The 27,649-nt window shown below is 38.8% G+C and overlaps 1 protein-coding gene across 1 annotated transcript; it reads right to left on the minus strand.

Annotated features, from left to right (window-relative positions):
• Positions 1 to 179: 179 nt before the first annotated feature.
• On the minus strand, positions 180 to 24,777 carry LOC131895025 (zinc finger protein 431-like). The gene is made up of 4 exons (XM_059245406.1): positions 24,688 to 24,777; positions 3,058 to 3,184; positions 2,797 to 2,854; positions 180 to 1,662 (listed from the first exon to the last, which is right to left on the minus strand). The coding sequence occupies exons 1-4, from the start codon at positions 24,775 to 24,777 to the stop codon at positions 180 to 182; spliced, it is 1,758 nt and encodes a 585-aa protein (XP_059101389.1).
• Between the last annotated feature and the right edge of the window lie 2,872 nt (positions 24,778 to 27,649).

Here is a 27,649-nt window from a genome sequence, read left to right on the forward strand (position 1 = left end):
TGAGAAGGCTTTACCACACTGATTACATTCATAGGGTTTCTCTCCAGTATGTGTTCTTTTGTGCCTTTGAAGATGACTATGACGCATAAAGGCTTTACCACACTGATTACATTCATAGGGTTTCTCTCCAGTATGTGTTCTTTTATGACTTTGAAGATAACTGTGACATAAAAAAAAGCTTAACAACACTCATTACATTCATAGGGTTTCTCTCCAGTATGTGTTCTGTTATGCCTTTGAAGATCATTGTGACATAAAAAGGCTTTGCCACACTGAGTACATTCATAGGGTTTCTCTCTAGTATGTGTTCTTTCATGACTTTGAAGATGACCATATTGTGCAAAGGCACTACCACACTGATTACATTCATAGGGTTTTTCTCCAGTATGTGTTCTTTTATGAATTTGAAGATATCTCTGACATGAGAAGGCTTTACCACACTGATTACATTCATAGGGTTTCTCTCCAGTATGTGTTCTTTTATGAATTTGAAGATATCTCTGACATGAAAAGGCTTTACCACACTGATTACATTCATAGGGTTTCTCTCCAATATGTGTTCTTATATGACTTTGAAGATGACTGTATTGTGCAAAGACTTTACCACACTGATTACATTCATAGGGTTTCTCTCCAGAATGTGTTCTTTTATGCCTTTGAAGATGACCTTGATATGAAAAGGCTTTACCACACTGATTACATTCATAGGGTTTCTCTCCAGTATGTGTTCTTTCATGACTTTGAAGATAACTCTGACAGACAAAGGCTTTACCACACTGATTACATTCATAGGGTTTCTCTCCAGTATGTGTTCTTATATGACTTTGAAGATAACTCTGAAATGAAAAGGCTTTACCACACTGTTTACATTCATAGGGTTTCTCTCCAGTATGTGTTCTTTTGTGCCTTTGAAGATGACTATGACGCATAAAGGCTTTACCACACTGATTACATTCATAGGGTTTCTCTCCAGTATGTGTTCTTTTATGACTTTGAAGATAACTCTGACAGAGAAAGGCTTTACCACACTGATTACATTCATAGGGTTTCTCTCCAGTATGTGTTCTTTTATGACTTTGAAGATATCTCTGACATGAAAAGGCTTTACCACACTGATTACATTCATAGGGTTTTTCTCCAGTATGTGTTCTTATATGACTTTGAAGATAACTCTGAAATGAAAAGGCTTTACCACACTGTTTACATTCATAGGGTTTCTCTCCAGTATGTGTTCTTTTGTGCCTTTGAAGATGACTATGACGCATAAAGGCTTTACCACACTGATTACATTCATAGGGTTTCTCTCCAGTATGTGTTCTTTCATGTACTTGACGATAACTGTCTTCTGCAAAGGCTTTACCACACTGATTACATTCATAGGGTTTTTCTCCAGTATGTGTTCTTTTATTCCATTTAAGATAACTATGACATAAAAAGGCTTTACCATACTCTTTACATTCATAGGGTTTCTCTCCAGTATGTCTTCTTAACTGCCTTTGCAGATGACTGGAACATTCAAAGGCTTTAACATATTGATTACATTCATATGGTGTATGTCCAGTATGTGTTCTTTCATGCTTTAGGAGAAGACTCTGACACTCAAAGGCTTTAACACAATGAGTATATTCAGAAGGTTTCTCTGTAGTATGACTTCTTTCATACCTGAATGGAAAATTAGTGTATGTAAAAGATTTACCACATTCATTGCAATGATGAGTCTGTATATCTATATGTATTTATTTTTCAATTTGGTCTAAATGTAAAGAGGAATAAGATCTTAAGATTTTAGCTCATTATATACACTTACGTTTATCCCCTTCATTAAGAATTGTTTTGCGTATTTGAAGATTTCTGTGATGGTAACATCCTTTATTACCTGGCTCATATTGATGGCATCTGTTTTCTCTATGAGATTTCACACCATTGAAGAGAAATGGATGAATTCAGACCTTTATCTCACTTCTTCCATTAACAAATTTTCCTAAACTGTGAGTCCTGCTATATTTCCAAAGTGACCCAGGACAAACACAAGCATTTACACAATCCTGGTACTCACTGCAGTGTGGTTGTTGCTGGATTACCAATGAAGCTGAAAAATCATTTTTTGTAAACTTGCATCACATTCAACAAGTCTACTCAACATGGGGATTATTACATATATTCTGATTGTTCTGAGATGGAGAAATGTATATTGCTTCTTTCTATGTCCCTATGTTCATATTTTCAAAGTGACATATGATATACCTATTAATGGAAGAATAAGAACTAAAAGATTTCCACATTTCACTTACAGTTGGACTTTCTGTTCTTCATCAACATGTGGTATGGTTATTAAGTTTCCTCCACAACAACCACCTCTTAATGCTTTACTCTAACTACTCTTCTCACTAAATTTAGCAAAGTCAGACCAAATATATGAGTAACCATATTTTACTATGAACTGTTTGCTTATTAGAAGGTTTTGAACATAATATTATTACATATTTAATGAGCATAACTTTTGTAATATAAATAGTAGGAAACTAAATGGATAGTCAGTTCTACATCATAGCTCTGGTGGAGCTATGATTCAAATGGTGATATCTGTTAAGGCATTGACTCCTTGTCTTCATTCTTGAAAGAATGACATGAAAACACAATTCACTTGTCATTGAGGTATATGGTATTGAAATCATTTAATGATCATCAATGTACTTTAAACTGTAATTATTTATACTGATGCTATTATTTAAAAGTTACAGATACATTAAAATATCTCCAGAGGAACATTTCTACCAGATTGTACATGAAAATTACCTTCCATGTCTTCTAAAACTTTGACAGTGCTCTTCAATATTATCTTCCCACTTGTAGCCTAGAATATTATACCAGGAAATATATTAAATATTATTGGAAATTGTGCAAAATTAAAGTAACTCCCTTCAATAATCCTTAAAACCATGCTTAATATCTTCACCTCATTCTTCCTCAGACTCAATCAAATTACAGAAGAGTATCTATAACCAGGAACTAGTTGTCCCCTTATTTTAAAATGTGAAGGAAAATTTATAGTATTACCTATAACAGTGAGGTTTCTGTAAGTTTCCACCATCAGATCTTTGTAGAGATTCTTCTGGGAAGGATCCAGCAAAGCCCACTCTTCCTGAGTGAAGTTGACATGCACATCATTATAGGTCACTACATCCTAAAATTTGCCATAAATAAATATGTCATGCATATGCATACAACAAGACACATGATACTGACATCATTGTAAATGCAGGCTTCTTTAACAATATAGTCATATAATTCTGGTGTTTCAAACACTTATTCTATGATACAGACATTATAATATAGTCATTTAGCCACTTTAGAAGGAAATTGAATAGGGCACTTATCTCTATCATTTCTGAATGCTCTGAATGCAATATCACCTTGCAAGAGAATACATATTAACAGATAGAGAGACAAGATAAATCATCATCAGTACTAATTACATGTTAGAGAAACTGTATGAATAGTTACTAACTACAAAAAAAGATGAGCAAGCTGGGTGTATTGATTCATGCCTTTAATCCTAGCATGAAGATAAAAGAGGTAGGTATATCTGCCTCTGAGTTGAAAGCTAGCCTATACTATGCAATCAGTTCTAGGAGAGCAAGAAGTAAAAATTAAGAACCTATCTCCTCTGCAAAAATCAATCAAATAAACAAAAATGATAGGAAGAACTCAAAGGTTTTTTTTAATGATGTTTCTACAAAGAGTTACATAATCACTTGAGTTCTGTATTCATTTTCTAGATACCTGAATTGCTTCAGTTTAAATAGTAACCTTAATAAATCTTACCAAAAGGAACTATGCATTTAAACAGCTACAAATAGACATATGATACCAATAGCAATATAAATTTTGAACATAAATAATCAACACAGTGCAAGAGAGACAGCTCAGAAGTTAAGAGCTCTTGTTGATCTTGCATATAAGTGGGCCCAATTGCCAGTACTTACGTGTAAGAGTCTGAGGCATGTAAATCTGGATGGATATATTTAACATTCTGCCTAAAGTCATCATTCCCTTGTCCTCTGCAGCAACAAAATCACTTTTGGTGTACTACATTATGTTCTAACTTGCTTGTTTCACATTGTGATTGAATTCTCTACCCAAAAAGCACCACAGGAAATGGAATGGGTTTATTTGGCTGATTCTGCCAGGTCACAATTCATCATTTTGGGAACTTAGAATAGAAGTTCAAGCTAGCAAATAAAGACAAAAATCATTTAACTAAACCTTTGTTTAGTACCTTTCTCTGTTACTTGGACATTGTCTCATGCTCAGCTAGCTCTCTTATCCAGCCCAGGTCAACTCTCATAGGGATATTGTACCCTCACTGGAAGGGCTTTCACACATCAATCAGCAATCAACAAAATCTCTCAAAGACATAGCAAACCGCCATTCTGATGGATCACATCCTCAACTGAGGTTGCCACAGATGACTGTAGGTTCTGTCATGTTGACAGCTGGAAGTAACTAGGACAAAGAGACAATAATATATGAATGTGGGAGCCCATTCTCGGGTTCCTCGTGGCTTTACCCAGCAGGTCCACATAGAGGATGATTAGACCACGGGCCTGAGTGCAGGTGTTTGAGATGGTCTGCACTTGGCTGTCCTGGGGGAGGAGGTCTTTTGCTCCACCCCTTGGCGTCTCTATAAAAACCCTGGGGCAGAGACAGTCGGGGCCCGTTGGAATAGGTTCCAGGCCCTCTCGAGGCTATCCTTTATTTTCTATCTGTTTCTCTCCGCGATATTCTCCGCAATAAATCCTTCTATCTAATATTTCCTGCTGCTCGCACTCAAGAAAACTCTGGGGAACTGTGGGGGTGGTTGGGTAAACGCCCCACAGAATGGCGCCATGAACAGGGACTAAAGAAAAAAGAAAAAAAAAACAGGGACTAAAGAAAAAAGGACAAAAAAAGGGGGGACTAAAAAAAGGGGGACTAAAGACAAATGAACAGGGACTAAAGACAAAGTAATAAGGACTAAAGATAAAGGAAAATAATAGTTTTACTATAGAGTTTTTGGCGAAAGTGCTGAGTTCAGCCCTGCCAGTGGATGAGGCATGCCGGTGTTATGGAAAATATATATTTTTTATATATATTGAGAGGCAGGGGTTTTATCCTCGAGAGAAAAGGAAAGCGGACTGGAAGGATGTCCGATGCTGCAGCAAAATTCTCTTCTGTCAAAATTTTCTATCTTCTATCCCTTTCTCAATTTCTATCTGTGAAAAATAAGTATAAGGCATAGGGTAGTAATATAGTTTAGGAAAAACTTAGAAGTGTAAGATTGTGTAGAAAAAATAAGGCAACTAGACAGAAAAACTCTTCAATTTTCTAATTTTGGGGGCTATGAATGCAAACTGGGGAAAAAAATCTTTCTTTGGGCTTTTTGGGTAGTAAAAAAGCTCTTCTTTGAGCTTTTGGAGAAGAAAAAGTTTCCTATGGAAGCTTTTGACCTGGGGACAGCTGAAATGCTAAGTCCAAGCTGCGGGAGAAAGTGATTTCTCCCTAAGGCAAAAATCGGGGTGTAAGAAGTCAGTTTAAAGTTGGGAAGTTTTGGGAAAAGTTGGTCTTTCTCTTGGGAAAAAAAATCTTAAACTATAAAGCTTTTCTTGGAAAATTTGGGGAAAAAATCTCTCTAAAAAGCCTTAATCTTAAACTTAAAAACTAAAGCCTTTAACTTTCTCTCAAAAGGACAAAAATTAGAATCACCTGAAGATATTAATATGGGGACCACCTGTGATTAGCTCAAAGGGAAAACAACAAACTTAAGACAGCAAAACCTCTAAGTTCTCTTTCAAGCTTTAAAAATCCTCCCTGCAATGCAGGAGGCAGGGACAAGTTCCTAAAAAACCTCTAAGCTCTGTCTCTTCAAGCCAGTAAAAGACAGTGGGTCAGAGTACCCTGAGGGAAACGCTTGGGAGAGTGTGGGTAAAGAGCTACAGAGAGCCCAAAAGGGCAAGAAACTTTACCTGAGAAAAGCCAAAAAGCCAAGTTTTTCAGTTACAGCTGAGCTGAGGCATCAAGGGTTTTGTTTGAGTGAGCATTTCAGAATGAAAAGGTCTCCTAATCGTCCTAATGCAAAGATCCCCTGAAGCATGCAAACTGTTAGCATTGTATCCTCGCTTCTGAGCAAAAACCCAGAGGCGACTGGCCAGCGTCTCTGAGTTGGGGTGCATTTCGGGGACACTAGGGTTCCTGCAGTTGTAAACTTTCTGGAGCACAGAGCTGAGGCGGGAAGGTGCAGGACCCAGGGGAAGATTGCCAATGAACAAAACTAAAGCCAGTGGGAACGGCACAGTTGTCCACTTTCCTACAAGTCCCGGGTTGATAGGTCCACAGCTGCAAAAAGAAATCTGAGAAAAAGCTTTTCTATCAAAGTAAGGACTTTTCTGGAAAAACAGTAAAGTTGAACTGTGTCTGAAGCAGTTGTGCTGCTGAGTCAGAACGCTGTCTGGGGAAAGAGCCCAGTCAGGGCAGAACAGAACTAGTAAAGCTTTTTCTGTCAGAGAAAACACCTCTTTGAGAAAAGCTGTGTTTCAACTGACTCCCCTGAGATGAGGGAGTGTAGCCCTGAGGGGTGATTGCCTCTGGAATAAGCTCTGTCCTTGAGCACCCAGACAAGCAAACGCAACCCACTGGGGGACTGGGCCAGGTGAAGGTCTGATAAGGCAAAACACCTGTCCTAATGGGAGTTTAGAAATGGCAAAAACCTCCCTTGTTAGATTTTCAGTCTGTATGCAAACCACACAGACCCTGAAAACAGAAACGGACAAAAAGCCCCTCCCTACCTTCAGTAGCAGGGAAAGCCGCCACTGTAGTATTGGAAACTGTTCCTGGGGTAGAGGGGATAAACTTGAGACCAAACTGGGAACTGTCTGGGAGAAAGACTCTGAAGAAACAGAAGGGACAGAATCCTCCCCAGAAAATGCATGACCTGTGAAAAGCTGCTAGAATTTGAGGCAGATTTTGGGGGGAAAAAGCCCCTACTTCCAAAGGCAGCTAGCAGAGGTACAGAGCCACAGACAGATACCTGAAGCTCTGCATCTGGGGGAGGGGGGGGGAAGGAACAAGCAAAATGAGATAAATCGGTGGGAGAAAATCTCTCCGAAAGAGCTATGGAAAAGCTGTAGTGCATGATCTTGTTTTTCACTGACTGGTTAAGACAAACACAAGCCCCGAGGAAAGTTGCTATCAGAAATTGCCCACCTCAATGCGCGCTAACGAGGCAAGTGCAGTTCTGATTTGGGGGCCAGTGTCAATTAAAGGAGAGACACCTGTTAAAGCCAGCTGAGGAGAGACCAGAAACCTCCCAATGTCCCATAATTGAAAATGTAAAATGCCTGTTCAAATCTCCCGTTGCAAAAGCAAAAAACTTTGTTCAAACCTCCCGGGCAAGAATTTGTAAGCAAGTCTGGTAAAAAAGAACTTAAAAGTTGACTCTCAGACCCAAAAAGAACTATGGGAAATGACTGATATAAGGGAAATGATATAAAGGACTGATTTAAGGGACTGATACTATTATGGACTGATATAAGGGAAATGCATTCTGGGAAAGGTAGTTTTTCTGCTAAAGATGGCGACATTGCCCTGAAACACTTTTGTCAGCTCGAAAATACGTTCATGGTAAACTTTAAAATACAGCTTTTAAAAGAATAAGGAGGAAAATCATCTAAGAGTTTTAAGTGTCAGTTCCAATGAAACATTGAAAGGATATGGAACTAGGCACTTCGCGGTTTCGGGGTTGGTAAAATGACTTATTTACCCTAATAGCTGTGCAAAGTTTTAACGGTAGTTGGATGACAGAAAGCTACCTATAAGATCAAACAAGCCACTTTAAAATCCTTACAAAAGCAAGAAAGCAGTTTATATACTGAACATTGTCTTAGATATGAAGGAAACTTATGCTATCTACAAAAGAAAGCTGCCATGCTTTGTGGGCCATATTAGAGTTCACTCCAATCTTCCTGGTCCTTTAGCTGAGGGTAATGCGAAATGGAAAGATCCCTGCTTGGGATTGTGGAAGGGTCCCGATCCTGTGTTAATATGGGGTCGAGGACATGTTTGTGTTTTTTCACAAGAGGAGAATGAAGCTCGGTGATTACCGGAGCGTTTCGTAAGGAGCTTGGAACTAAGAAAGGTCAGCTCCAATGACGTTTCTATAAAGAAACCAGAAGGAAAGTGGCTCGATCAGTGTTTCTGAGGTTTTGTCACTGGTTAATGCAAACAGTGAGGAAATAGAGTTCGGAGCTGTGCCGCTTTTGGCTTTACTAGCTCCTTTGGAAAAATACTTTATATCACCTAATAACTGTACGATATTTGGCAAAGAGCTTACAGCAGCTAAATACGGTAAGTTTTTCGGTAGAACAAACCAAGAGTACTGCTGTAATAGAAACATTTGTCTGAATTGAAGCACTTAGGGGAACTATTATGAATTTGGGTGAAGGGACAGCCTCTAGTTAAACACCGTCTACCGCTGACAGTGCATCTCTGCTGGGTCCGGAACGGCTGAGAGAACTGGCAACTTTGGAGTGTGGCGTCATCCCAAGAATGTTACAGTCCCCTAGCAACAACTATCACAATTCTATAACAACACTCACTAAATCCCAGTGTTTTATAACAAAGCTGACTATAAACTCTAAACGTTAGCAATGATGTACATACTTCCTGTCTAGATAAGAATCTTTCTAATAGAGATAGTGATAATAATTAAGAGTAAGAAATAGAAAAAGATGAAAATAAGATATGTGAGTTTGTAAAAATTCTCGTTAGATCTGTGTTAAGAAATCTTTAGGTGTTTGCTAAGTTAAATATATGGTAATGGTAGCCCTATATAAGTTTGTAAAATAGATCTATAGAGTTCCTTTAAGAATATATATAAGCTTGCAAGAAGTATCTAAGGTAGTCTTAAGACATGTGGTGATAAGCTTGTAAAAAGTAAAGATGTTAGCTGTAAATGTAAGTTTAAATAAGAATAAGATGGAATGAATATAAGAAATATATAAGTAATAAGAAATATATTTGCTAAAGTAGTTCTATAGTTTCCTTAAGGAGTATAAATAAGTAGATGTTAATACGTTATATGTGAGTTTGTAAAATGTAGATGTTGAATGTGAGTCTAAATGCTTTGCAAGACAAAAGGTTATATGTGAGTTTGTAAAGTGTAAATGTTAAGTGTGAGTCTATTCTTAATGTATATGGTGAAAGAACCTGAGACATACAGAAGTTAGTGTCTTAGCAGACTGCAAAGCAGGCAGTCTGAGCGGTTTTTCAAAAGCTCCAGAAGTCACTAAGAAGCTAAGAATGGCGGACGCCAGAACTAGCACAAGGCATCCGCAGCTGAGATTCATGGAAAATCAACGCAACACAGAAAAACCTGAGCTAACATCAAAAACGGTGCGGTTTAGAATACTACTGTACCTAAAAAGGTCTCTGTCTGTGAGAACAAAAGTTGCAGAGACGCTTGTTTGAATTGAAATTGTTAACTGCAAAAAGTTTTGGTTGAAAACCATCTCTTCATATTTGGAAGTGAAAGCCTGATACTAGAATTTATTTCTTGTTTGAACTTTTTGAACTTAAAATGAGATAAAACTACAAAGATTTTGGTTATGGATTTCTTCATATTTGGAAGGCTCGTACCAGAATTTATCATGTGAATTTTGGGACTTAAGAAATGAAATGAACAGTAGAGATTTCATTGCAATGGGACAATTTTGAGTTTATTCATAGTAATGACCTAGAACTGTTTGCTGGAATTGGGTTAAAAATGGAACTGTTTAAATGAAGAAATTTATTTCTACCTAGAATCAAGATGCAGTTTTGTGTATGCATATATGCTTTATTAACTGGTGATTCATGAATTGTTTTGTGGAACTGTTTATGTAAAATGGAATTACTTATGGAACTGGTTTGTGTTACAAACGGAACTGTTTAAACAGAAGTTTGGGTTTTCTAACTAGGCTTGAGATTTTGCTTAAATTATAAAGAAAGGGGGAAGAGCTAATATTCCTTAGTCTAATTTCAAAAGTTGTTTGAGGGATTAATGTTATGTTTTTGTTAGTAAGAAATGCAAATGGGGTATATTAAGAGACTACTTTTAAAGTGTAAAGAGTTTTATTAAGAAACTGCTTTTGGATGTTTTGCTAAGTTTTCAAAGTGTTAATGGTTAGATTGAGAAGATTGCTTTTCAATATGGGTTTGTAGGAATTGTATGAGTTTGGGTTCTTCTAACTAGGTTTTAGATTTTGTTTAAAAAATTATAAAGAAAAGGAGGAGTTATGAGGTTGAATTATGTTTGCAGAAATTATATTTACCCTATTGATATTAATGCACCCTGGTTTTGTGGAGTTAAGGAAATATTAAGTTTGATGTGAATACATCGAAGTTTTTCCTATGTTCTGTTAGCAAGAAAATTCAAATGATTGAGTTAAAGTTATAAGACGGAGAAAATTGTTAACTATATTTAGCACCATATATGCTAATTCAAATGGTTCTGTTAAGAGTTTGCTTTGAGTTGTAAGATTGAGAGAATTGTGACTATGTATAACAATATTTATGTTAACTTGTTAATGGTAATGATGAAGCTAAGGGATTCTTTAAGTTTGTAGCCGCCTTAAGAGTTTTTGGCTTAGAAAGGGTTTGAGGCAGCTAAGACTGCTGTAGTCACCTTGGACCTAATTCAAAAGAGAAATGCCATCTTTATCATCCTCTACTCCCATATTAGGAGGTGTAACAACTATGGAGATTGCTGTAAGCCATTAATAGTTATTTTTTATATATTAAGAAAGGGGGACCTGTGGGAGCCCGTTCTCGAGTTCCTCGTGGCTTTACCCAGCAGGTCCACATAGAGGATGATTAGACCACGGGCCTGAGTGCAGGTGTCTGAGATGGTCTGCACTTGGCTGTGCTGGGGGAGGAGGTCTTTTGCTCCACCCCTTGGCGTCTCTATAAAAACCCTGGGGCAGAGACAGTCGGGGCCCGTTGGAATAGGTTCCAGGCCCTCTCGAGGCTATCCTTTATTTTCTATCTGTTTCTCTCCGCGATATTCTCCGCAATAAATCCTTCTATCTAATATTTCCTGCTGCTCGCACTCAAGAAAACTCTGGGGAACTGTGGGGGTGGTTGGGTAAACGCCCCACATATGAAGAGGTTTAAAAAACCAAAAACCAATGTATCAACAATGGGAATAACTTAAACAGCAACAATGCAAACACTGATAATAGTAACAACTGGAAAACATATGTATGCCAAGAAATGAGGAGAAACAAGCTTCTAAGATAAAGAAGAGAAAACTAATTCTGTTTCTCCACAGAAAGTTTCCAAGCCAACAAACTCAAGGAACTCATAACATAATGCAGTAATTTTTCAGAAAATAAAAATAGGTGGAGGTCTATCATTTTGCAGAGAAAAATATAACCAAATTATAACTAATAAAAAATTGACAAAACCTAGATGGTGTGACTGATAAAAGGAGACACAAAGAGAGACCTACATAGTTAACATGGTCTCTTGAACAAGAACTGTAAGATTCTAATGAAAATCAAAATCAAAAAAATCACTGACCACCACTCACACTATGCACCCCAGTTCTCTTGTTAGCCAATAATAGAAAATAGGTTGAGTGATAAGGACTGTTCTAGAAAAATTGGATGGATTCACTTGAAGCCTGATATTTCTACATTGTAGAAAAAGGTTTTGCCTACTAAAATTACCACATTCTGTTTTGATAAAGAAAAGGATGTCTGTTAGGATCATTTCAAAACCCTTTGTTTCTATGATTGATGACTGGATGTAAGTCTGCATCAGAGTGAGGAAATGAAAAAAATTTCAAACAAAATGCTAGATAACAGATTTTTAAATCAATGTTGTATGATTTGTATTATATACCTAAAGCAACCTGTTTTCCTCTAATTGTTTTATAAGTCACAAGCATGTTTTTAAAATAAGTATATCCTCATTTTTATGTGTATGTTTGTTTGTATGTATGAGAGAAGTTTTCTATGCATATACAAGTGACACACCAAAGAGTGTATGGGATCCCTGGATCTGAAATAGCAGGTGGTTATGAGCCTCTCAACTTGAGGGTTGATTTCTGAACTAAGGTCATCCCCAAGAAGAATATTTGCTGAGAGTCGTGCATAGCCCACAGAGTACTTATCTAAAAAACTAAGTCTTTCACAGATTAATAACAGAAACCTACATAAAGAAAGAAGTAAATAAATGAACCCTGGGAACTTGATGAATCAGTATTAAGATGTTGGGTATGGGATCAGGTAGGGTGCCTACAGACCTTCCCCAATCTTGATTACCCAAATCCAGTACTCAGGGTTGCCTCTAGGGCTGTAACAGAACTTCAGCTGCAGCTTCTCTTCCACCTGTTCATAATTCCTGTGGATTTCAAAGACAATCCCCAGTTGCCCTGTCCTTCCTACCTCATATCTATGTCAAAGCACCCAACTAACTGGAGCAGCACCCCTAATCAACTAATTGTCACATCTTCCAGAAGACCATTTAGGCTATCCACAGATCTACTACATTATCTCTTATCCTAGACCTGATTTTAATAGTTGCCCCATCACTGCAGTAGATCACCGGAGGCAGCTTCCCCTCTCCACTCTCCATTTCTCCTGTAGATCCCTAAGGTTATATCCCCCTCATCTCCCCTTGATCCAGTTTCCAACACCAGTAAGCATTCTCCCTTGAACACACCAGCCAGTAAGACCAGGAAAAAAGGAAACACTCAGCCAACACACACTCTGAAACTCAAGAGAACAAACAGAAAATCAGGAACAAAACTCCCATCGAACAAAGATAAAGTCAGGAAACAGCACCTAGACCTATAATCACCCCACACCTGATGCCTAGCATAGGAACATAATTAATAACAGCCAGGATAATATGTCACCATCAGAGCCCAGCTATCCTACCACAGCAGGCCCTGAATAATCTAACATAGTTGAAATACAAGACAAAAAACCCTCAAAACCAAATATATGGAGAGGATAGAGGAACTTAAAAAAATCAATAAATACCTTAAATAAATTCACAAGAGCACAAACAAACAAACAATTGGAGGAAATCAATAAATTCCTCCAAGAAAGCTAGGAAAACACAAACTATTGAAGTAAACCAATAAACAACTTAAATAAAGCCAAGATAAAACAAACTAATCATTAAAGGAAAGAAATAAAATTGTTTAAGACCTGAAAATGGAAACTGAAGCAATAACAGAAAACAGAAACTGAGGGAATTCCAGAAATGAAAATTTTAGGACTACAAACAGGAAGTACAGTTGGCTATATCAGTCAAAGAAAATGTCAACTATAAAAATTTCTTGATGCAAAATTACCAGGAATTATTGGACATTATGCAAAGACCAAACCTATGAATGACAAGAATAAAAGAAATAGAAAAAACTAAGATCAAATGTCCAGAAAATATTTTCAATAAAATCACATAACAAATTATCCTGGGTTAATGTAGGTGCTGATAAAAGTACAAAGAAGCATGCAAAACACCCAGGAAATTGGGTCAGAAAAGAAAGTCCCCTTGTCACATAAAAACCAAATCACTAAACATTCAGAACAAAGAATATTAAAAGATGCAAAGACAAAAGACCAAGTAATATACAAAGGCAGATCTGTGAAAATTACACCTCACTTCTCAATGGAGATTCTGAAAGCCACAAGGGCCTGGGCACATGTGATGCAGGCTCTAAGAAACCACAGATGCCATCCCAGATTATTACATTCAGAAACTTTTCTTCACTATAAATGGAGAAAATAAGATACAATTTATACAATATCTATGTACAAATCCAGTCCTGCAGAAGGTACTAGAAGAAAAAATACAATCCAAGGAAGCTAACTACACATATGAAAACACAGTAGATAAATAAATAAATAATATTACAATATCAGCAAAACCAAAAGAAGAGAAACACACACACACTCACACAAACACAAACTAAGACACTCTCATACACATACCATCATCACCAACAATAACAACAACAAAATAACAGGTGTTAATAATCATTATTCCTGATATCTCTCAATATCAATGGCCTCAATTCCCCAATGAAGACACAAATTAACAGTATGGATTCAAAAACAATATCCACCCTTCCACTCCATAAAAGAAACACACTTCAACATCAAGGATAGAGGTTGCCTAAAGGTGAATGCTGGGAAAGACATATTTAAAGCAATTGGAACTGAAAAGCAGGCTTGAGTAGCTATTTTATTATCTGCCAAAATAGACTTCAAACAAAAATTAATCAAAAGCAATGGGGAAGAATACACCTTAGTCATCAAAGGTAAAACTCCACCAATATGACATTTCAATTATTAATATCTATGCCCCAAACACAAGGTCACTCACTTTTGTAAAAGAAACACTTCTACGGGTTAAATGACACACTGACTCTCACAGTGTTTGATAGTGGTAGATTTCAATACCCCACCCTCAACAATGGACAGGTCATCCAGACAGAAACCAAATGGAGAAATATTGGAGCTAATGGATTTTATAAATCACATGAACATAACACACTATAGAATATTCCACCCAAAGAAAAAGAATACACCTTTTCAGCACCATATGGAATTTTTTCCAAAGTAGATGACACACTGGGACATAATTCAAGTCTCAACAGATATAAAAAAATTGAAAGAACTCCTTGCATCCTATCTGACCACCATGCATTATAGCTGGTTATTAAAAAAAAAAAACAAAAACAAAAACAAAAAGCTTAAAAACTCATGAAAACTGAACAACACTCTACTAAAGAAAATGAGTCAAGACAGAAATAAAGAAGGAAATTAAAGAGTTTCTAGAATTTAATAAAAATGATTACACAAGATATTCAAACTTAGAGGACACAATGAAAGTGGTCATATGAGGAAACTGTGTAAAACTGAGTGTCTACATAAAAAAAGGAAAAGACTTCATATTTGCAATTTAACAGCACACATAAAAACACTAGAACAAAAACAATAGGTATCCGCAAGAGGTGTAGACAGGAATAAAGTATCCAATAAGGGCTAAAATTCATCAAATAGAAACAATGAAAAAGACAAGGAATCGATGAAACACAGAGTCAGTTCTTTGAGGAAATCAATTAGACAGACAAACCCTTATCCAAACTACCTAAAAGAAAATTAATCCTAATTAATTTTGGATTAATTAAGAAACAGCCACTTGGGACAATAAGAAATCACCTATACCTGATTCACTGATTTCATATTGGTAATCCCAAATGTAGACAAAACTGGAAAATTTTTGTTGTTGTTGGTGGTGGTGGTGGTTGTTTTTCGAGACAGGGTTTCTTTGTGTAGTTTTGGTGCCTGTCCTAGATATCTCTCTGTAAACCAGACTGACCTCAAACTCACAGAGATCTGCCTGGATCTGCCTCCTGAGTGCTAGGATTAAAGGCGTGTGTGACAACCACCACCACCACCACCACCACCACCACGCCCAACTCTGATTTGTATTGATTCATCCTGAAATTGTTTTCCAAAATGCACTGAAGTGCCCCAGTTTAACCTCTGCAGAGGAGGTTCAGGACAATATACCTTAAAGTCATTTTTGGTGTCAGTCACTGATCCATGTCAAATTATTCACAGAAATGAATATACCAAGTATGATAGCAGAGCCAGGCAGATCTCCTTGAATTTGGTCTTCATAGTGAATATGATAGAAAAACATATATTATTATTGAATACACACACACACTCATAAATAAAGTTGAATATAATTTTGCTCTGTTGTTTAAAACAAGATCTCATTACAAAGATCCAGCTAGCCTAAAACTCACACTGTATAGTTTAATGAATAATATATATTGAATATATGGAATAGATAAAACAAATATAAAATAATTTACATTGAATATATAAACAAATTCCAATAAATTTTCATTCTATACCATTGGCACATTACTGAAAACATGAGTTTTCTATACAAGAGGGAGTTTCAAAACAATTGTCTAATCCTGACTCATCTAATCAAAATCTATAGGAACAGCAGTAATTTATAATTTCAATAAGCTCCAAAATTCTGATAATAAAAAATATAACAAGATTTTTAAATACAAAATAACAAATGCCTCAAAACAACAGTTATGAGTTTGTTTGCCTTATAACATTTCCAGTTTTACCAAGGAGCTTACCTATGAGGATTACTCATGCTGTCTCAGGAACATTCAAGACTCTAGCAGTATCTGAAGTCTGAGAAGGCATTGTGGCCCCCATAGAATGCTCAGTAAAGCAGCTGGGCACCAGGACATAGAAAGAAGGAATCTGGACTCAAAGAAGGATCTGGAGAGTGGCACAGAGACTAAGGAATCAGAAGGCAACCTGGTGGCAGGAAAGTCCTTAAAAAGGGTAGGTGGATTGTTGTCTCACTTTCCCTGTATCAGGTTCTCATGTATATGACCATTGCAAGCTTTTCCTTGCATTGTTCCCAGCATCCTGCTATTCCTAACAACTACAACAGCAGCACTATGACCTCCAAGTATCTGGGTTAAATCATTAGCCTAAGTTGACTCCTTGTCCAGCTAGATCCAGGTCCTGGGGGTTTCCAGGGACTAGTTCCAGGGCTACAAGTGATCAGGCCAGGTGACTACAGGAAAAGCTCCTCCAGCTCCACAGTATTTGAGATAGGCAAGACAAGAGTTGGGTTGGTGCACAGGGCCTGTGATTTTGCAGCCCCACCTACCTGCCTCCCTGGGTCAAGCCTGCAAATCACCTACTAAACACACCCTCTCCCTGAGGCAAACTGAGCAGAAATTCCTCCAGTCCTCTCCTCACAAGCACAGCACTCTCCAGATGCACCCCCAGGAAAGACCCTCACAGACACACCCACACAAGATCAAAGATATTCTCCCTCCCTGGAAATACCCTTCCAGACATTATTTTTAGCCTGATTCAGAGGACCTTGGAATTCTGTGAGGACCTCAGTTTGGGGAAAAGTGTCAGAATGGGGAGAACTTGGCAGCTAAATTGTAGAGCTGGTTTAAGATCAGGGCCGATGGAGACAGCATGGCAGCCCATCCACTGTACACACAGGGCCCTGCAAGAGAAGAACTGGACCTCCAGAGCTGGAATCATACAGGAGCTGGGAACCCAGAGTCACAGCTGGCAAGGTAGGCAAACCCTAAGCCCTGCAAGAAGATCTCAGGTGAAGGAGAAAATATGGCCAGTACACATTCTAACTTACAAGGTTGAGGGGAAGGATCTAATGAGACCCTCTCCTTAGACAAAGTGCTACAGGAAACTAATAAATATTGAGAGGGAGAATTGTGAGTTATCCAAAACGAAGTGGCCTGCACTGAAATCATATAACTAGAAGAAACACCAAATGGACTCAGCAGCTCATATTCATTTCTGGGCATAGACAGATGAATAAGAAAAGTGAAAGAACCAGTTGGAGACAGAGTATTTGAGGGCATGGAGCAGGCTTCCTTTGGGGCCACCAATCAGCTCCCAAATCATGAAACAAAGACTTCTTAGTAGTTATGAATGCTTCCTGTCACATGGATTATGGCCCAAGATGTTGATTCTGCCCTATCCAACCACCCAACACCATGCACACCTGATAAACCTCTGCAGTTCAGAATCTCCTTTTGTCCCCTGGTATAAAATTTCACTAGAAAACACTATTGTAGTTGGTGGCAGCAGAATGTTAGAAGCACTTTAATCATGTATTGCTGAAAGATGATCTGCACCGCCATCTTTCTACCAGTTTCTAAATTATTTGTAGCATTTATAAGATAAACATGAAAGAGGAGGGTAATGTTCAGAACTTCTAGAAACCAGACCTTCAGTTTTCCAATCTGTCTTCTCACTGCACACCAAAAGCTTGCCTATGTGTGCACACTGAGCAGTGATACTACAAGCATCATATTCTCCCATGCCAGGGCTGCAGAGTTTTCACCTCCCAAGGAAATCCATCCACAGAGCTCAGAGGACAAGGACAACTGCCACAGTCACCATATGGACCAACAGAACCACAGTCTGGCTCATATTTTATCTAAATTCCAGAAGAAATAACAGATCAACAGACCTTCTCTGAACACCCTATACCTACCATGGCATAGCTGTGGTCTTCTTTACAACTCTCTACAACAGAAGTAGAAGAGATCCTGGAAAGAACCTGCAAGCTACCTGCCACTAGGACTCCTAATTGCTAAGCCTTCCCAGAGTCCCTCATTGTCTACAGCTATCCAACTGGGCCTCAGAATACTAACAGCTACCCTACTGGGTGATCAGAGATCAAATGACTCAGAAAGCACAGTGCTTCCAGCTCTGAAATTCCAGCAGAGCAGACAGGGTCCTAGTCAATAAACTTTGTATTTTAGTAGATATTCTTCCATCCTCCTAGAGCACATCTTGTTCCTCATCCAAAGTACAGGGTGCTTTTGTGCACTTTCTATTATCCAGACTTGGAAGATTTGCAGGACTGTGTACCTAGAACTGGGCAGCAGAGGCAGGATTAAGAATTCAAAGCAATTCTCAATAAAATTGCTTGATATAGTGATATTATAAGCTCATAGTCCCCCATGCCATGATGGCAGAGCCTCCCCTCCCTAGGGAATCTACATTCAACAAAGCTCAGAGAACAAGGGCCACTACCCAGGTTACCACAGGAGCAACAGAACCTCAGTCTGGCTCATGGTCCATCCCAGTCCAGGCAGCTCTGACACCTCAGCCAACCTGCTTTTCTTGGTCTGGGGACAGTGACCCTCACACTCACCATGTCATGGCTTGTGAACTTCTTTACCACTCCCTGCAACAGAACAAGAGGAGAATCCTGGAAGAATCTCTAAGCTACCTCCTATTGGTGCTCCTAATTGCTAAGCCTTCCCAGAGTCCCCAGTTAGCTAGATCTAGCCAGTTGCATTTCAGAACATTATAAGTTACCCTACTGTGTGAGCAGAGATAAAATGACTCAGAAAGCAACAACCTTCCCTGGTTTGTTCTTCCACACTATGGTCAGACAGGAATCTAATCCAGGATTTGGCAGTTTAGTAAAATTTTCCAATATCCCAGAGCACTTCCTATTTCTCTTCCAAGGCACAGGGTCCTATGTGCACACATTCCACTACACACTCAATGTCCAGTGCAGTCAACCCTTTTTATTTCATAGCTGGGAGGTCCTGCTGTCAAACACATCACATTCAAACAGTAACAGTTGTTAAACAAAGAGAAGCCATGGATGAGCACACAAAGAAAGGACTATGGGAGGGCTTGGAGGCAGGGAAGAGACAGTGGAAATAATGTAATTATAATCCCAAATAATTCTATGAAAAAGTTGAAACAGGCTTTATGGCCATGTGCTCCAGAGACTAGGGATTTGTATTAGGGCACACCAAGTGCTTCTCACATCATTTCTCTTGGGGTATACATCTTAAACCTGGAAAACACAGTCATATATTAGACATGGTCTTATCAATTTATCCAGTTCTGCTCTTTAGGTTGAACTGGTGTAACTATAGTAATTTGGTTTCACAAACATTCAGTTCATTATCCACATTCTTGATTGATTGGTCTGAGGATCCAAGAACTGGCCATTCATCACATTTATTGATCATCTAGAATTGATTACCTCACCAACATCATCTACTGTCACAGCAGGAATGCTTTCAACCTCCTTCTTGCCCATCCCTTTCTATCCTGTGACTACACCTATTTTATAGCTGGTAAGTTGTGGTGACACTGTGTCCCTCAATATATTGTGCACTTTAATAAACTTATCTGGGGTCAGAGACCAGAACAACCACTAGATAGACATAGAGGCCAGAAAATGGTAGCACACACACCTTTAATCCTAGCAATCTGCAGGCAGAGATCCATCCAGATCTCTGTGAGTTCAAAGCCACACTGGAAACAGCCAGGCATGGTGGCACACGCCTTTAATCCCAGGAAGTGATGGCAGGAAGCAGAAAGGTATATAAGGTATGAGGACCAGGAACTAGAGCCTGTTAAGCTTTTAGGCTTTTGAGCAGCAGTTCAGCTGAGATCCCTTAAGATGAGGACACAGAGGCTTCCAGATTGAAGAAACAAGATCAGGTGAGGAATTGGCGAGGTGAGGTAGCTGTGGCTGGTTCTGTTTCTCTGATCTTTCAGTGTTCACCCCAATACCTGGCTCCAGGTTTGTTTTCATTAATAAGACCTTTTAAGATTCATGCTACAATCAGTGAACACAGTTCTTATGAAGGTCCCACTTTATCTGTAGATTTACAATAAAATCTTGAGAAGTTGAAGGATATTCACTCACTAATCTATTTTTCCTTCCCACAGATCAGACAAGGCTCCGTTCTGGAAGGAGTTTCAAAACTGTCTTCCCAGCACTGGGCAGCAGAGGCAGGATTGATTGTTCAAAGTAATTCTCAATTTTATGGTGTGAGACAAGCCTGAGCTACAAGAGACATTGATCTAAACCAGTGATTCTTAACCTTCCAAATGCTGTGTGACTCTTTAATACAGTTCCTCATGATGCAGTGATGCCCACAACTCTAAAAATTTTTCACTACCTCTTTATAACTATATTTTTGCTACTGGTATGAATAATCATATAGATATCTGTTGTTTCCAATCATCTTAGGCCAGTATTGTGATATAGTCATTTGATCCCCCACATGGAGGCATGATCAAGGTTGAGAATCACTCTTCTAAACTGATATAAATAAACAGATAAATAAACAACACTTAAGAAAAAATGGAATAAAATTCTTAAACTGAGAAACATTGAAAAATAGAAAAAAGCAGCAATGTATTTAAAGAAATTAATTTTTAAAATAATATCAATAATTGATATTTTAAAATGATAAAAATAATTGGAAGAAACTTTAGCTATACTGACTTTGAAATGGAGTAGGCACCTCCCTAGTAAAGTGAATACCATTAATAAGAGATTGTATGACTTTGTCCCATGTAAAATGTTAGTCACTGAGTGTTGTAAGATGACACACAGAGTTACAGCCATTGGCTTTTATCCCAAATTTCTGAGCTGACTTAACTGTGTCAACCAGGATTGCACATATATCTGCACAGGAGAGTTTGCTAATTGGAAACTAAATATTTAGTAGTTCAAGCTATTCTCCCTAAACTGTACACCCACCAATTCTGTCTGTTTTCATTCACATGGAAGGAATTAATACATACAGGAAAATTACAGAGAAAGCCGCTCACCCTGCCCCATCAGTCCTTCTTTGTAATGGATAACCCTGAAGCTCACTGCCTTCAAGTTCAGTCATGATCTAGCTATTGTCTAGTCTGTTTCATCCTGCAGTGTACACAGTATACTGTTCCTCCTCTTCTGGTCTGAAGGGAGAAACCATGCTCCACACACAAATCCTTTCGCTGTTCTGCAATGCACAGCCCACTGTGTGACTCAAACGGGTAATTTTAGAACTCTGGGGTGCCACAGATGTGTCATCCAGGAATTTAGGGTGGTTAGTCAGGAGGATAACAATGGCAATGCCCTGTGGGGCTACAGACAGTGTGCAAGTCCATCTCAATCAACATAGAAGGCCTTGACTCAAAAACACTTTTCGGGCAGTAGTGGCACATGCCTTTAATCCCAGCACTCAGGAGGTAGAGGCAGGGGGATCTCTGTGAGTTTGAGGCCAGCCTGGTCTACAGAGCAAGATCCAAGACAGGCACCAAAGCTACACAGAGAAACCTTGTCTTGAAAAAAAAAACCCAACAAACAAACAAACAAAAACTTTTCAAAAAGACTGGAGATGCCCCTGTTCTAGAATTAGTATAACTTCATGGCACACCATGACTTAATGTTGGTTCTGACCCTGTAATGATTCCTTGAACAGCATTTAGAGGCTGTTTTTTTAATGGAAGGATGGGCCTTTCTGCTTGTTGTAAATCAGGGTTGTCTCCTTGTTATGGGAATGTAGCTGGTTAATCATATGAAACAAATATTTACATCTTATCATACTAATCTCTAACAGGCATGGTTAGCATGTACTTATCTTTGGGATATTTGTGATGCAGCCCCTCCTTTCCTAAATTCTACTTTGTAAATTAATGTCTCCTAACATCTGGTAAGCCCTTATACCATCAATTTTACTACCATCAATTCTACTTTTCTCCATCACAGTATAGCGGAGGAGTGCTACTTTACACAGAAAATACTGTTTACAATCTCCACAGAATTAACTCCAGATGGATCCCAAGCCTAAGTGTGAAAAGTTCAAAGTGCAGTACTTCTGGGAGATATATTAGATACAGGACCAGGTCTCTCTGAGTTCAGCAAATTTGTGTTCCATAGCGAAAATGCTTATGCACTAATGGTGCCGGCATTTCACAGTGATGTCAACAAGGTTATTTCAAAGCTCAGTCCTACTCCCAATGATCTGCATATAAGCAGCCTAGGGAGTGAAGTGACACAGGCTGCCAGCCAGCCCAGGAATTGCAAAGACAGTGCAGGACCACACAGAAACACACTGGAGCATGCAGGACAAGCAGAACCACGCTAAACCCACCAAACTGGCTCCCATGACTGAAATCACCACTCCTCCTACTCTGGGGACAGCAGCCCTTCACTCACCATGTTGTGGTTTTCCAGATTGCCCAACCTACAGCAGCACACACAGCACAGCACACAAAACCAGACAAGCCTGAAGCTTGTGACAGGAAGGACCCTGCACCACTTTTGACTGGCTGCTTGCCTGGAGGGCCTGATTGGCTAGTGAGGCCTGAGTGACAAGAGCACCTCCTATAGGGTAACACTGTCCTTAAAGACACAGCACAATGGTCCTGACCTTGCCTTCCACCTCAGACAAAGACCTTTTCAGAACTGGGAGAGATTTACATTTCAATAGCACCTGTCCCTGGCTCTAATAGCAGACCCTGCTATCTTCCTGTCCTCCATAGGCACTTCTCCTTCCTCTTCTGGACACAATGTGGCTGGCTAGCTTGTACAGCCCACTCTGCTATGAGGGGTGGAGTGATTCCCTGTCACACATGTGGAAGGATGCCCAGAATATTAACAACTTAAGAGAAATTTAAGCACACAAAAGGAGATGTTAGGTGGCTTCACACTGAGGTCAGGTGAATTGAATGAACTTTTTACCTGCTTTTCATTGGCATTTCAGACAACCAGGAAAGAAAGGCAGGAACTAGACACACACAAAATAACAGATCTTTTTCCCATCAGAAAGCTGGGTGACGGCTCCATTGTTTCAGGAGTTTAATTTCTGAAATCCAGAGCAAACTGTAGGCAAATTAAATAATAATACAGAGTAGTCTTCATGGAAAATTGAAAACTTGGAGAATAATGGAGTTAGGAAGAATGTGGTTATGAGCACCATTGTCAACCAGCACATCTTACTCAGTGGGCAGGTGAAAAAAGATGCAACTGTATTATTCAGTGTTCTCTACATGATCAGGACTGGTAGAATGAATCTCTCCATGAAAGTTGATTTCATAGAATGTCTTACAAGCTGTGTTCCAGGTAGTCTAACAATGGCTGCCTACCAATGGATATTTGAAGAATCCAGTAGTTGTTCAGTTCATGAGGCTGGATATCTCACCTGGTCTTCAGTATATCACCAAAATTCTAAGGAAATGGGCTCTAATGCTAGTAAAGGAATAAACTTGGTAGCCAGAGCTAGCAGAAGCAGACAAAGAGAGAGCTTCCTCCTTCAATATCCTTTATGTATGTAGGCTGCCACCAAGAGTTACTATCCAGATTAAAGGTGGATCTTATTTTTTGTTTATTGTTTTGGGGTTTTTTTGGTATTTTCTTTTCTTTCTTTCTTTTTTTTTTTTGTGGTTTTTTTTTTTTTTTTTCCGAGACAGGGTTTCTCTGTGTAGCTTTGTGCCTTTCCTGAAATCACTTTGGAGACCAGGCTGGCCTTGAACTCACAGAGATCCACCTGGCTTTTTTTTGGTATTTTCAAGACAGGGTTTATCTGTGTATCCTTGGAACTCATTCCATAGATGAACCTGGCCTCAAATTCAGAAATCCAACTGGCTCATCTTCCTGAGTGCTGAGGTTAAAGGTGTGCACTGCCACCAAGCGACTAAAGGTAAATCTCATCACCTCAAATGATTCAGATTAAAGATGGGTCTTTAAGGTGGCACATGCCTTTAATCCCAGCACTCCCGAGGCAGAGCCAGGTGGATCTCTGTAAGTGTGAGGCCAGCTGGGTCTACAGAGTGAGATCCAGGACAGGGACCAAAGCTACACAGAGAAACCCTGTCTCAAAGAAAAAACAAAAACAACAACAACAACAACAAAACCAAAAAAAAAAAAACAAAAACAAAAAACAAAGATGGGTCTTTAACTTCAAAACCTTTGAGAAAAATCCCTCACAGGTGTACCCAAATCTTGAGGTTTTAATTAATTACAGAGGTAGTCAGTTTGACTATTAAGGATATCCACTGGGAGCAGCTTAGTTCTATCAGTGTTGGTGGGTTCTGTCTCAGGGAGCAGTTGTTCCCAATTGGTGCAGAGTGGGCTTAAGGCTCCAGTGGTTGTTTGGTTCACAGGGGCTGGTTTTTTGTTTTTTTGTTTTTTTTTTTTTTAGGTGAGGGAGCCTGGGAAGGTAGCTGTCTGGTCCCTGGGGCTCTCATGGCTGGGGCCCAGGGGCAAGAGACCTGGTCTGCCAGTCCAGAGATGTGGCTTTACCTGTTCCCAGTCAGTGGAGGGTGGGCTTATGATTCTGGTGAACTGGTTGGGTGGCTGGTCGGCCCCTTCTCTTGCAATCTCAGTTCGCATTTTGCTTGCTTGCCAACTCCTCAGCTGATCTTGTTTTCTCAGACTGAAGGCTGAGGGCTTCTGAAACCTCTCCTGAATGGGTCTCAGCAGAACAGGTTGATCAGTAAGGCAATCTCACCAACACCTCCAAGTTGTTGGGCTTCACAGGGTTGGCCTCGGGCAGAATGTTCAGGTCTGTTCTGGTCATGTCCCACAGAGACAGCTCCTTCCCCAAGGGCTGGGCTTTGTTTTGTTTTGTTTTTTTGAGACAGAGTTTCTCTGTGTAGCTTTAGAGTCTGTCCTGGAACTCGCTCTGTAGACCAGGCTGGCCTCTAATTTACAGAGATCCACCAGTACTTCTTCTATGATATCTCCATGCAACCCTCTATCATTGAGTGGTTGGAGACGAAGCTCCATTGATAGAGTGCTAGCCTAAGCATACAGGAAGCCCAGGTTTGTGTTCGTTAGGACAAGATCTCATGAAGTATGAAGCTTTGCTTCCACACCCCTCTCCCAGAATGCTCTGCCTCATCAAGAAACAATAGAGCTGGCCGCCTATGGACTGGAACCTCAGAAAACTGGGAGCCAAACATAAATCTCCGCCCTCTGAAGTTGGTTGTTGGGTCTTTGTCACAGTGATGACTGGCTAATGGCCAGAGCTTGGAGGATCTTCAGTTTTACCCAATCACTGGGCAAGCTTTAGTGAAACATTTCATTATTAGGATAAGAATTTATCCTATAATTGTATCAAGCTGATGAAAGAAAATGCTGGCCATACTTTCAGGAGAGGAGGTTAAAAATCTTTTTAGATTATGGATTAGCCTATAGAAAAATGTCTGTCGTAGATCAAACAGTGAAAGGGGAAGATGAGGGAATGTCACATATACAACTTAAGTAAAACATAGCTCTCTGAACAGATTAAGATAGGTCTCTTCTGTATTCCAGAATCTAATCAATATTTATATGTATAATTCAGCTACCATTGGGCTTAAAAGGGCTTATTAGGAAATGTTATCATTTATACTGTTTTCTACAGAGAAAATATTTTACTGTTTAAAGTAACCCTGGACTTTTAAATTATAACCTGTTTTTATGTTCAGGCTATCTGAGTACTATTTCTCCTGCAGTTGTACATAAAATGTTTTTATATTCAAAAAAGGGACAAATACTATAGAATTGTATTACATGAAATATACAGAATATATAAATTCATAGAAACAGAAAGATTAGATGTTATCTCAAGACAGAGAAGAAAGGAATATAGAGCAATGATTTCCTAAGTACAGAATCTGTTTTATGTGATGGAAAAATCCCACAAATGGACAGTAGTATCAGGACATAATATCATGAATGTAATAAATCAATATAATTAATGTAATTAATGAATATCATAAATATGATTATTGAATGAATACTTCAAATGTAATCAATGAATACCACAAATGTAATTAATTTCATGAGTGTAATTAATGAACATCATGAGTATAATTTAAAAATAAATTTAAAAATAAACAAATAAATAAATAAAACAATAAAAAAACGAATATCCATCACAACAGACAGGACAGATGAAAGGAGAAAGTTTTCTTACCTACAGGAGGCAAAAAGAGCATGGGAGTTATTTCTCAAACAATACTTTTCCTAAACAAAGGAAGGATGTAGATTTTCCTGAGGAAGTCTGGACATGTTCATGTAGAGTTCTCTATCTTCCTAGGCATGCTCAGTTAACAAATCCATTTCTAAACATGATCACAATGTAAAAGCAGAGACATCAGGGGACATTCTTGCCTGAAAGTTATACAGAAACATATATAAATTATAAAAACAATAGAAAGATATTCCTCTGGCATGTTCATCTTGCACCACAAGGTCTTACCTGAAAGTCAAGGAAATGACACTGTGAAAGTAGATTGATTTGGAGACTATGCTACCTACCAATCTTGATGTTTGATCTAAAAGATAACTGTACCAATGTGACAATTCTCACAGATACAAAAGATGGAGAATACAAATACAGAAAACATCAAGGGAAAGTCACCTAACAGCACTGTATGCTCTGCTCCTTGATGAATGTTTATGATGATCTCTATTAACCTCAGAACAAAGCTGCTTTTGCCTCTCAGAAGGCTGGCTCTGTAGAAGGCCACAGCTGCTTTCATGCAAGACCAGAAGATTTCATTTTAACTGGCCCTGACTGCTGTCTGTCTCATGGCTGTGGCATCACTGTAGAGAATTCCACTCTTTCATTTTTCTAACTTTAAAAAAAAAAATTTAGTTATACAGTGTTTTGCCTGTATATGTCTGTGGACAGTACCTACAGAGGCCAGAAGAAGTCAGGAGATGTCTGTGACTAAAGTTACAGCAAGGGTTAGCTACCATGTGGATCCTGGGAATGGAACATGTGTCCTCTGTAAAAGACTCAGTGCTCTTAGTTGCTGAGCCATCTATCTAGTCCCTCTTTTTATATAAAATTTATTTCTTTTGTTTGTTTGTTTGTTTGTTTGTTTGTTTTCAAGACAGGGTTTATCTTTGGTGCCTGTCCTGGATCTCTCTCTGTAGCACAGGCTGGCTTCAAACTCACAGAGGTCCACCTGGCTCTGCCTCTCGAGTGCTGGGATTAAAGGCATGTGCTAGGAGTTGGGATTTAGCTCAGCGGTAGAGCACTTGCCTAGCAAGTGCAAGGCCCTGGGTTCGGTCCTCAGCTCAAGAAAAAATAAAAAAATAAAGAAAGAAAGAAAAAAAAATGAAGACATGTGTGCCACCACTACCTGGCTAAAATTTATTTCTATAAATTGTTAATTAAAAGATATTACATCACATTCCCTTTTTATCTCATCATTCCACACCTTCCCAAACCCCTTCCAACTTCTTCCTTGTTAGCTATGGGTGAAAA

This window comes from Peromyscus eremicus, chromosome 18, assembly GCF_949786415.1.
Source record: "Peromyscus eremicus chromosome 18, PerEre_H2_v1, whole genome shotgun sequence".
Lineage (NCBI taxonomy): Eukaryota > Metazoa > Chordata > Mammalia > Rodentia > Cricetidae > Peromyscus > Peromyscus eremicus.

Coding starts and splice junctions, on each gene's coding strand:
- LOC131895025 (XM_059245406.1), bottom strand. CDS start 24,777: ATGCGAACTGAGATTGCAAGAGAAGGGGCCGACCAGCCACCCAACCAG. Junction 3,185..24,687: donor CCTCCACTGACTGGGAACAG/GTAAAGCCACAT, acceptor GGCAAATTTTAG/GATGTAGTGACCTATAATGA. Junction 2,855..3,057: donor CAGAAACCTCACTGTTATAG/GTAATACTATAA, acceptor ATAATATTCTAG/GCTACAAGTGGGAAGATAAT.